General features: G+C 42.2%; 1 protein-coding gene across 1 annotated transcript in view; it reads right to left on the bottom strand.

Annotated features, from left to right (window-relative positions):
- Positions 1-12249, bottom strand: part of RGS22 (regulator of G protein signaling 22) — a 149594-nt gene extending 137345 nt beyond the window's left edge. Inside the window, exons 1-3 of the mRNA XM_075825950.1 lie at positions 12085-12249; positions 4411-4439; positions 2339-2401 (exon numbers count right to left, since the gene is read on the bottom strand). Of these exons, the coding sequence (XP_075682065.1) occupies positions 2339-2401; positions 4411-4439; positions 12085-12109 (117 nt within the window). The 5' untranslated portion in view covers positions 12110-12249. The remainder of the gene's footprint in view (positions 1-2338; positions 2402-4410; positions 4440-12084) is intronic.
- Positions 12250-12492: the final 243 nt, after the last annotated feature.

Here is a 12492-nt window from a genome sequence, read left to right as displayed (position 1 = left end):
CTATAAAACACCTGAGGGCTCAAAATGCTCACTACACCTCTAATTTAATTCTTTCAGGGGTATAGTCTCCAAATTGGGATCACACCTGGGGAATTTCTACTGTACTGGTACTTCAGGGACTCTGCAAATGCGACATGGCCCCCAGAAACCAATTAAGCAAAATTTGAGCTGCAAAATCCAAATGGTGCTCCGTCCCTTCTGAGCCCTGCCATGGGTCCAAACAGCAGTTTATTACCACATAATGGGGTATTTCCGTAATCAGGAGAAATTGCTTTACAAATGTTGAGGTGCTTTTTCTCTTTTATTCCTTATAAAAATTAGAAAATTCTGTGTTTTTTCCAAAAAAAAGTATCTTTTCATCTTCACAGACTAATTCCAATAAATTCAGCAAAAAACCTGTGGGGTCAAAATGATAACTATACCACTAGAAAAATTCCTTGAGGGGTATAGTTTCCAAAATGGGGTCACTTTTGGGGGGATTCCACTGTTTAGGTCCCTCCAGGGCTTTGCAAACGTGACACGGCACTGAAAACCATTCCAGTAAAATCAGATCTCCAAAATCCAAATCCCTTCTGAGCCCTGCTGTGGGTCCAAACAGCAGTTTATTACCACATATGGGGTATTTCCGTAATCGCGAGAAATTGCTTTACAAATGTTGGGGTGCTTTCTCTCCTTTATTTCTTGCAAAAATTAGAAATTTTTACGTTTTTCCAGAAAAAAAGTAGATTTTCATTTTCACAGACTAACTCCAGAAAATATAGCAAAATACCTGTGGGGTCAAAATGCTAACTATACCCCTAGATAAATTCCCTGAGGGGTGTAGTTTAAAAAATGGGGGTCACTTTTGGGGGTTTCCACTGTTTTGGCACCACAAGACCTCTTCAAACCTGACATGGTGCCTAAAATATATTCTGAAAAAAGGAGGCCCCAAAATCCAAGAGGTCCTCCTTTGCTTCTGAGGCCTGTGTTTCAGTCCATTAGCGCACTAGGGCCACATGTGGGATATTTCTAAAAACTGCAGAATCTGGGCAATAAATATTGAGTTGCGTTTCTCAGGTAAAAACTTCTGTGGTACAGAAGAAAATGTATTACATATGAATTTTGTAAAAAAAAATGAAATTTGAAAATTTCAGCTCTACTTTCCTTCAATTCCTGTAAAACGCCTAAAGGGTTGAAACACTTTCTGAATGCTGTTTTGGATACTTTGAGGGGTGCAGTTTTCAAAATGGGGTGTTTTATGGGGGTTTCTAATATATAGGGCACTCAAAACCACTTCAGAACTGAACTCGTCCCTGAAAAAATCGCTTTTTGAAATTTTCTTAAAAATATGAGAAATTGCTGCTAAAGTTCTAAGCCTTGTGAGGTCATAGAAAAATAAAAGGATGTTCAAAAAACGATGCAAACATAAAGTAGACATATGGGGGATGTTAATTGGTAACTATTTTGTGTGGTATTACCGTCTGTTTTACAAGCAGATGCATTTAAAATTGGAAAAATCATAATTTCTTCATATTTTCGCTAAATGTTGGTGTTTTTCACAAATAAGCAATGAATTTATCGACCACATTTTTTCACTAAACTAAAGTACAATATGTCACGAGAAAACAATCTCAGAATCAATTGGATAGGTAAAAGCATTCCGGAGTTATTACCACATAAAGTGATACATGTCAGATTTGAAAAAATGGGTCTGGTCCTCAAGGCCAAAATGAGCTGGGTACTCAAGGGGTTAAAGTAGATGTGTCATGAAAAAATCAACTTAAAAAAAATTTACATTTTCACTTATGCAGCTTCTATGTATACAGTACATAGATTCGGCTCAGAACGGTGTTCTGCAGCTTCTGTCAGTAATCTGCACTGACAGCGGCTCCTGTGTGCTCCTGAGCGATTTTCTAAGCTCAGCTCTGATCAAGTCAAATCTGATACACCTTAACTTCATCAGAATTTAGCTTAAAAGGAAAGAAAAAAAAAATCGCTCCTGCAGTAAAATTCTGCAGCATTGCTTTTTTGATATTTAAAAGCTTCCATAGCTCAAAGGGGTTGTCTCACCACGACAACTCATCCGTATGCGTATGTGCCAGAATAGAGAGCAGCCCTGGCTGACCCAGCGTGCCCATGCTTTAGCATGGCGTCATGCAATGCCATATTTCTGGCTGGTTGCGAACTGCTGATCGCCGGGGGTTAAAGGAGCAGAACCCACAGCTGCTTGTTGCGCCAAGTTCTTCATGAGACAACCACTTTAAGGATGCAGGTCCAATACGTGTATTTTATGATTGAATAACTGTAGTACAACTTTAATAGGTGCAAATTTATTCGTGTATAGTAAGTAAATACTTACTGGTAGACTTAGGAATTCATTGAAGTAATCTACAAGCAAGTCATCTGTTACTAGGAAATCCTCCTATGCAAATAGAACAAAACAGAGCATATGATGAAATACAAACTACAGTAATTGTTGTGAAAACGGATTATAGAACTTCGCAAACACTAACAGGCTTAACTACAAACAAGAGAACGTATAACATAATACTCCATCTTCTCTGCAATCAGTTGTTTGTCCCCACCTGTCAGCAAGTAGATGTCCAATATACACTTCAACCCAACCCAACCCGTCATCAACCCAATCCATCATGTCTTGAATGAATCAGGATAAGCATCGTTGTATTGACACGCATGATTAAATCTAATATTACAAATATTACGCTGCATTCCTCTCTGTAATTGGTCAGCAGAATTTAAAGGGGTTGTCTACTTTGGACAAACCTCACAAATAAGCTGGTTATAGGGTGTTGTGCTGCTGGGATTCCCAGTGATCCGCTGTCATCTGCAAGGGGACCCTGGAGCAATTGTTTAATTCCCCTGCTGCCCCACCGCACAGGAACTAGAACATTACATGGTGCCCATTGAAATCGATGAGATGTCCATGTAACGCATGGATGTGCAAGGTCCTCTAAATAAGGCTACATTCAGACAAGGGTGTCAGATTTGCGCACGTAAAAAATGCAGCGTTTTTTCTACATTTCATATCAGTGTGCTTTGCGTGTGAAATGCGTTTTTAACGTCCGTGCAAACAGTTCTTTAATTATTTTTTCTTACATTTTCTGCATTTCTATGTAATTGATGTGCGTCCGTGTGCTATCCGTGGTTTTCACGCACCCATTGACTTCAAAACACATCAATATAGGACATGCAGTGAGTTTCTCGCAACGGACATTTGCTGCGTGAAAACTCCTGCATGTGAGAATAGCTCCATTGATGGGGCTGTGTGCTGTGCGTTGTTTCAACACACAGCACACGAACGAGATTCACGCTCGTCTGAATGAGCCCTAAGGAGACACACTATTTGAAGCGGTTTCAGGCAACTGATGAAGGTCCTAAAAAGGGCACCCCCTCTATAAACTTATAATGCCTTAAAAGAGAGTTTGAAACAGTTTTTTCTAAATCATACAATCCCTTTAAAATAAACAATGAACTCTCAGATGAAATTATTAGATTTCATCAGTGCAAGATATAATAAACATTTTCATAGAACATTTCCCCACAACCCTTAGGGCTCATTCAGACGAGCGTGTAACTCGTCCGTGTGACGACCGTTAAAACAACGGCCGTCACACGCATGCATGTATTTCAATGGGGCCGTTCACACGGCTGTTGTATCAACAGAGCGTGTGAAGGGACCGTGGAAAAATAGGACTCTAGTCTATGAGGGATCCGTGATAACGCGTCCCGCACGGGTGCACCTCAGACGCGTTATCACGCATAAAGCTTTCGAGGTTGCACACGCTCACCTGAATGTTGCCTAAGGCCCCATGAATGTATTTTTGCGGCCGCAATTCAACCGCAAATTTTCGGGTGAATTGCGGCCATTTTCATTTCAATGGGCCCATGCACACAACCGTGGTTTCCATGGTCAGTGCATTGACCAGGAGCCTGGAACATAGAAATGAATGCACGTGGCCATGTACACGGCCCGCGATTTGCGGGCGGCCTGTGGGTGACCCTCCGCGGCCATCCCTGCCGCAAATCATGGTCGTGCACACCACTACGGTCGTGTGCATGAGGCCTAAGGGATGTCAGATTGTTGTACTGTAGGATAATGCTTGGCTCTCAAAAGCAGTATCTAGGGAGATCTAGGAGCTAATGTCAACCTTCTCTGTGGATCTGTGTAGACCAGAACTTATTTCATTAAATTGCACTCATTATAGGCGTCCCTAGGGATTATAGAAAGGCCAAAAGTGAATGCGTTCAGAGCTGTCATTATACAGCTCTGTTATCGCTAAAACACTACTCTAGGCTCCTCTGAATGAGCATTCAAAAGGTATTTACAGTTATTAAATGGTATTCAACTGTGAACACAAAACGGTGGGTCTCCTTCTACAAATCATGATCTTCATTGTTAGCGTTACTTACGAAAACATCTTCTGTTATATTGGGTGGCCCTGGCAATTGAAAAACAAGACATATGATTAGGCATGAAGAATTTCTATATTTATTTCAATTAAAAGTTTTTTTCTAGAAAATATTGTAAAATAAAGAAAGGTACTTAGCGAGACATTCCCCACCCTGCTTGCAGTTTCTTCTGATTTAAATGTGTTGAAGACGGTAAGGCTTTATTCAGACGAACGGGAAAAACGTCCGTGCAACGCGCGTGATTTGCACGCGCGTTGCACGGACCTATATTAGTCTATGGGGCCGTGCAGAAATGTCCGTGATTTTTACTCAGCGTGAGTCCGCTGAAAAAAAGTCACGACATGTCCGTTCTTTGGCCGTTTTGTGCGAATCACGCACCCATTGAAATCAATGGGTGCGTGAAAACCACGCATGTCGCATGGAAGCACTTCCGTGGGACAAGCGTGATTCGCGCAACAGCTGTCAAAAGGATGAATGAAAACAGAAAAGCACCACGTGCTTTTCTGTTTACAAACATCCAAATGGAGTGTCATAATTGAGCCGTTTTTGGAGCCGTTTTTCATTGACTCTATAGAAAAACAGCTCCAAAAATGGCCGTAGAAAACGCAGCGAAAAACGCGAGTGGCTTAAAAAACGTCTGAAAATCAGGAGGTGTTTTCCCTTAAAAACAACGCCGTATTTTTAGACGTTTTTTGCTAAGCGTGTGAACATACCCTTAGGCTAGTGCAGACATAGTGGATATCTTGCACATTTTCCATCTGTATATGCATAGAGAAAATCTGCAGTATAATACAGTAGTAGCAATGTGGATGAGATTTAATCAAATCTCATCCACATGCTGCGGACATTTTCTGCACATAAATTGACCAGCGGTGCAGAATTTTAAAACTGCAGCGTGTTAATTTATGCTGCGGAAAGTGCACAGAATTTTTTCATTGAATTCAATGAGGAAGAAAAAATCCTATTGTTGCGGATTTTGCTGAGAATTACCAGCGGATCTGCAGAAAAATCTGCAAGTCCAGAGAGTTTACACTAAGTTAAAAAAATAAATAAATAAAATAATAATAATAATAATAATAAAAAAAAAACTAGCAAAAAAACAACAACAACCCTATCCTCACCTCCCCTGGTACTCCCAGAGCAACGCACCCCTCAGTCTCTCTACACCCGGCCTCCAACGATGATGACACATGACTGCGGCAGCCAATCCGAGGCTGCAGTGGTCACATGTGACGAGATGTCATCACTGGGAAGCGGATGTACAGAGACTGAGGGGAAGCCTTGCGATGGTATCACCAGTGGAGGTGAGGATAGTGGTTTTGTCCCAGACACTTGGCTTTTTCCGCAGGGAAACCTGCATCAAAATCCACACAATTATGTATGTGCACAATTGAGTATGTGCACACGATAACTGCAATTACGTCTGAAATTACGGAGCCGTTTTCAGGAGAAAACAGCTCCTGAATTTCAGATGTAATTGCATGTACTCGCGTTTTGAGGGGCGTCTTTTATGGATGTAATTTGGAGCTGTTCTTCATTGGAGTCAATGAAAAACGGCTCCAATTACGTCCCAAGAAGGGTCCTGCACTTCTTTTGACGAGGCTGTAATTTTACGCTCCGTCTTTTGACAGCGACGCGTAAAATGACAGGTCGTCGGCACAGTACATCGTAAAGCCCATTGAAAGCAATGGGCAGATGTTTGCCGACGTATTGGAGCCGTTTTTTCAGACGTAATTCGAGGCGTAAAACGCCTCCATTACGTCTGAAAATAGGTCGTGTGAACCCAGCCTTAGCTTTCTGCAGATTTGCTGCATACATTTTACAGCAAATCCTAAATTAACACTAGGCCAGACAGGCAGATGCTGCACCAAATTTTTAACAGTGGCACATCCATTGTTTTGCCGGAAGCAGTAGCGTAGTCAACTACGACAGGTCTGGTGCACAACAGAGACAAACGGGAACCATGGGCACCGAATCCGTCACCATTGAAATCAATGGTGATGGAAACGGAAACCTCTGGTTTCCATCTGTGTCTGTTCAGGGTCCCGTTCTGACGGAAAGCTCAGACGGAACGTCAGAACGGGACCCCAACGCAGATGTGAACGAGGCCTAACTTATGGCCTTGTTATAGAAACTGCACAGTAAAACATACATCACAAAAAAATATGTACTAAAATAGGACAGCACAGAAAACAAATCAAAATGAAGGCACATTCAGGGTAAAGTCACATGAGGCAGAATGCCACAACATTACCACACTACAAATGATACGACAATAGCTGCAAGCATTTTTACATACATTTTTGTTGCAAATTTCCCTTAACCCGTTAGTGACCGGCCCATAGTCTTTTTACGTCGGTCACTAACGGGCCTTATTCCGATGGCATAGACTTTTTACGTCGCGGCATCGGAATAAGTAAACAGAGCAGGGAGCTGTCAAATCTCCCTGCTCTCAGCTGCAAGAGGCAGCTGAGGGCTGGGGGCGTCCCTGCTCTGCCGGGTGAGATCGATATCAGTATCGATCTCACCCGTTTAACCCCTCAGATGCGGTGCACAATAGCGTGCACCGCATCTGAGTGGTTTTGGAGAGAGGGAGCGAGCTCCCTCTCATCCCACCGACACCCGGCGATAAGATCGCCGAGTGTCTGTGTCTCCCATGGCAGCCGGGGGCCTAATAAAGGCCCCCAGGTCTGCCTGTAAGGAATGTAAGGCGTCACAAATAGGCTTCTACCTGGCTATACACGTTGTGCCTCATGACGTACACACTATCCCTCCATGTTTCACTCACTTGCACCCCATTATCCATTTATTTCTATTGAGGCACTTCACTCATTACTGCCCCCTATATTTCACTTATAGTATTACACTTGCACACACACTATTCATTTATTATTTCTTACTACACATCCCATGCACCACACACCACTCCCCTCAAGACTAGTGGGAGTGGCTATTATTATTTAAAGCACCTGCTCGCCCTTTCATCAGCGTTTCTGACCTGGCTGTGTCCATTTGTAAGTATGGCCTTTTTCGGTGTTTTTGTATATGTCCCCTTGTTTTTATCGGTTCTGTTTGTGCATCAGGAACGTTCTGTTCCAGTTTAGGAGTTAGGGACTCGCAAGTCTGGGGATCCTTGTCGTGGATTGCGAGCTTGCGTCCTTTTGGCCAAAATGATTACCAATACCCCAGGTATTTTTCATTATTATGTATATTCGCTTCTCTTGGACACAGCCGGGTCTTTGATGCTGGGAGGGCATGGTGTGTTGTTGTTTGGCATAGCAAGCAGGGTAGCCCGCTCTATGAATTATCAAGGCGTCACAAATAGGCTTCTACCTGGCTATACACGTTGTGCCTCATGACGTACACACTATCCCTCCATGTTTCACTCACTTGCACCCCATTATCCATTTATTTCTATTGAGGCACTTCACTCATTACTGCCCCCTATATTTCACTTATAGTATTACACTTGCACACACACTATTCATTTATTATTTCTTACTACACATCCCATGCACCACACACCACTCCCCTCAAGACTAGTGGGAGTGGCTATTATTATTTAAAGCACCTGCTCGCCCTTTCATCAGCATTTCTGGCCTGGCTGTGTCCATTTGTAAGTATGGCCTTTTTCGGTGTTTTTGTATATGTCCCCTTGTTTTTATCGGTTCTGCCTGTAATGAATGCCTGCTAGATCATGCCGCAGGCATGACCTAGCAGATAATTGAAGCAAAAACGATATGTAGAAAAGGTAGATCCAGCACTCGAATAATTAAAATTCCAATTTTATTTAGGTCATATTAAAACAAGGGATAAAACAAAAATCCCGGGACCACGCTTACGCATTTCAGACCACTAGGGTCCTTAATCATAGCTATGATTAAGGACCCTAGTGGTCTGAAACGCGTAAGCGTGGTCCTGGGATTTTTGTTTTATCCCTTGTTTTAATATGACCTAAATAAAATTGGAATTTTAATTATTCGAGTGCTGGATCTACCTTTTCTACATATCGTTTTTGCTTCAATTGCCTGCAGTCGATACAGGATCAGTCTAGGAGCATCTACAAGCACCTTCAGCATTTGGATTAATCACTTTGCATCAGTCAAGCATCCTATATACAAAAAACGCATGGAAAACGCAACCATGGAGTGGTGGTTATGAGGTGAGCGAAACTTTTAGTAAATATTTTTCCATTTTTTTTTATGACCTAGCAGATGCCAGTCCGTTTTGAACGGACAGGCATAATACACTGCAATACAAAAGTATCGCAGTGTATTATAATAGCGATCGGAGGATCACATAGTGAAGTCCCCTAGTGGGACTAGTAAAAAAGTAAAAAAAAAAAGTTTAATAAGGTTCATAAAAAAAAAATGTTAAAAAAAAATGAAAAACCCACTTTTTCCCCTTACAAACTGCTTTACTATTAAAAAACCAAAATACAGTTAAAAAGTTACACATATTTGGTATCGCCGCGTCCGTAATGACCCTGACTATAAATCTATTACATTACTTAACCCGCACGGTGAACGTCATAAAAAATGTAATAAAAAACGACAGAAAAATTGCTGTTTTCTGTGAATCCTGACTTTAAAAAAATTTGATTAAAAAGTGATCAAAAAGTCGCATCTACTCCAAAATGGTACCAATAAAAACTACAAGTCTTCTCGCAGAAAAAAAGTCCTCATACAACCGCATCGGCGAAAAAATAAAAACGTTACGGCTCTTCAAATATGGAGACACAAAAACAAATAATTTTGAAAAAAAAGCGTTTTTACTGTGTAAAAGTAGTAAAACATACAAAAACTATACAAATTTGGTATCGTTGCAATCGTAACAACCCGCTGAATAAACGTATTGTGTTATTTATACAACACGGTAAACGGCGTAGATTTAGGACGCAAAAAAGTGTGGCAAAATTTCAGATTTTTTTCTATCCCCCCCCCAAAAAAAAGTTAATAAAAGTTAATCAATAAATAATATGTCCCCCAAAGTGCTATTAAAAAGTACAACTTGTCCCGCAAAAAACAAGACCTTATACAGCTATGTCGACGCAAAAATAAAAACGTTATAGCTCTTGGAATGCGACGATTCAAAAATGTAAAAAATAGCTTGGTCATTAAGGTCTAAAATAGGCTGGTCATTAAGGGGTTAATTGTGGTATCAGTTGTATTCAATTGTGGAAAACTGTGCCCAAAAAAGATGTCAATAAACACGCCTTTTGTCACTATTTTTGCATTGCAGTAATAGAGTGAAAGCCTAAGGCCGGGTTCCCAATTCTGTTCAGAATTTCTGCATCATTTACAGTAGCAGTAAAGTGAATGAGATTTAGAAAATCTCATGCCCATGCTGTGGAAAAAAAAACACACAAAAATTCTGTGGAAAGTGTTCTGCGTTGCGTTCTTTCAATTCTGCGTGTTCTGTGCAGAGATGCTGCGTGTTTGGATTATAGACTTCAATGGGGAGCAGACATTCTGTGAGAGAATTATTTTTCTGTGGTTTTTACAGTGTTTACGCAGCGGCTATGCAGTAAAAACCGCTGGAAATCCGCAGGTGCTTATATACTTTGCTATAACCAATGTTTAACACTAAATCTAAATACGCAGGTAAAACTGCTGCGGAAAATACCCAGCGTTTCCACAGGAATATGAACAGAAAAATTTGGTGCGGATTTCTGTGACAGATTTACCAGCGTTTTTCTAGAGATTCTGCTGCAGTGTTTCCTGTGTATGGGAACATAGCCTTAATGTATCCAGCCACAAGCCTTTTTTTTCCCAGTATGTTTTTATGAAAACAGCAGATATTGACATGTCAGTCGATGTATCTGTCGGTGTGTTTATATATATACGTCTGCCACTGTAAGGGCTCATGCACACATCCATGACCTTTTATACGGCTGCAAAACACGGATGGCTTCTATGTGCGGTCCTTTTTTTTTTTTTTTTTTTTTAACGGACCATTGAATAGAATGGGCGAGACAGATCCGCAAAAACTGACAGGAATACGACCTGCTCTGAGTTTTGAGAATCGGTCATACAGATGTGGGCACAGCCCAATATAAATGAATGGGTCAGTGTGGTGTCCGTTAAAAGAACGGATAGCACACTAAGGGGGGATTCACACGAGCGTGTATTCAGTCCGTGCGGGCCGCGTGGTTTTCACGCGGCACGCATGGACCAATACAAGTCTATGGGGCAGTACAGACAGTCCGTGCTTTTTGCGCAGCGTTTGTCTGCTGCGCAAAAAGCGCGACAGGTTCAATAACTCTGCGTATTTCACGCATCACGCACCCATTGAAGTCAATGGGTGCGTGAAAACCACGCAGGTTGCACGTAAGTAGTTCCGTGCGAACCGACTGAAACAGCGCACCAGCTGTCAAAAGGATGAATGTAAACAGAAAAGCACCACGTGCTTTTCTGTTTCCGAACATCCAAACGGAGTGTCTTTGCGATGAGCGAAGCCGGACAAGCGAACTGAACTTCACCGGGTTCGGCCGAACTCGTTTTGGCCGAACTCGTTTTGGCCGAACCCGGCAAAAAAATTATCGGTACGCGACGTCAGGAGATAGTCACTGTCCATGGTGCTGAAAGAGTTAAACTGTTTCAGCACCATGGACAGTGACTTCCGATCCCAATATACATGAACCTGTAGAAAAAAAAACGAAGTTCTGACTTACCGATAACTCCCGTCGTCTTCCTCCAGTCTGACCTCCCGGGATGACAATTCAGTCCAAGTGACAGCTCCAGCCAATCACAGGCCAAGCACAGGCTGCAGCGGTCACATGGACTGGCGCGTCATCCAGGGAGGTGGGGCCCGATGTCGAGAGGCGCGTCACCAAGGACGCGTCACCAAGGACGCGTCACCAAGGCAACGGCCGGGAAGTTCTCGGTAAGTACGAACTTTTTCTTTTTTTTCAACAGGTTTTTCGATATTGTGTTCGGCATTCACTGTCGAGGGTGCTGAAAGAGTTAGCTCTTTCAGCACCTTGGACGACAGTGACGGGCGTCGACTAGCCTCATCTCCATGAATCACGCAGCCGTGCATCATACACGGATGACACACGCAGCTGTGAAATGGTTTTTGCGCGCGCAAAACGCTGCGTTGTTTGCGCGCGCAAAAACGCAACGTTCGTCTGTATCTGCCCTAAAGAAAATAATTGATGGTTGTATGTATGTTGTTGTTTTTGTAGTATAGAATAGCATAGTACACCCACGCATATAATGCTGTTAGTTTGGGTCATTAGACCTGTGGTTGAATTGAGAATTGCGGACGTAGTATAGGTGCAGAAATGCGTCCATATTACACTCGTGTGAAGAAACATTAACACCTAATACATAATGATATTGTCATAATTTAGTTTTACTAAATTTGCATGATGACTAAATGTTTAGGTTGAAACTTTGTAATAAAAAAACATTCTTGGACAAAATGTTAGAAATCAAAGCGTCCCATTATAATATAATGAAATGGGACACTACACGCACAATTAATCTGTACTGTCTAATCCAAAAACAAGACACAAGGGTTCACCAAAAAGTTTTTGTTAGATAATTGTTACAATGTATCTGCATGCAACATCTCGCTCTATGAGAGACTATGTTCAGCTCAGCAGCCTTTAGTAGACACAGCATGATCCCAGCCTGATGCTACAACAGTCGCACTAAATCCCTCTCCTACCAGTCGCCAGTTTCTTGTGCCCCATAGTCAGTGCCAGTGTTCAGTCCTCAGGAGAATTGATTGACGAGTGTCTGCATAGCGAGGGTCCTGACAGGTGTGTGTGCAGAGACTCATTGATCTCTAGGGAGGGACATTGCTGGATTGTTGTGCGGGAGCTTTCTTCCTGGGTGTGTGTGTGACTGAAGGTTGCTATGGGGATGCAGAATTGTAAAGAATGATGAGAACTCCCCCCTCCCACAGCCTTCCTGAAATCATAGCTTAGTCTGGCAAGTTTGAAGACTTGTCCTTGCCCTCTGTAACAATGAGTCCTGGCATTGTAATTCATAATAGAGAAAAGAGAAGGCGGCATGCCAACAACTGGGCAACTACTGGCTTGTCTTCTCTGCAAATGCAATCAGTGAATTGGCA

Source organism: Rhinoderma darwinii, chromosome 5, assembly GCF_050947455.1.
Source record: "Rhinoderma darwinii isolate aRhiDar2 chromosome 5, aRhiDar2.hap1, whole genome shotgun sequence".
NCBI classification, from domain to species: domain Eukaryota; kingdom Metazoa; phylum Chordata; class Amphibia; order Anura; family Rhinodermatidae; genus Rhinoderma; species Rhinoderma darwinii.
The sequence above is the reverse complement of the archived record's forward strand: the minus strand, read 5'-3'. Positions and strand labels throughout refer to the sequence as shown.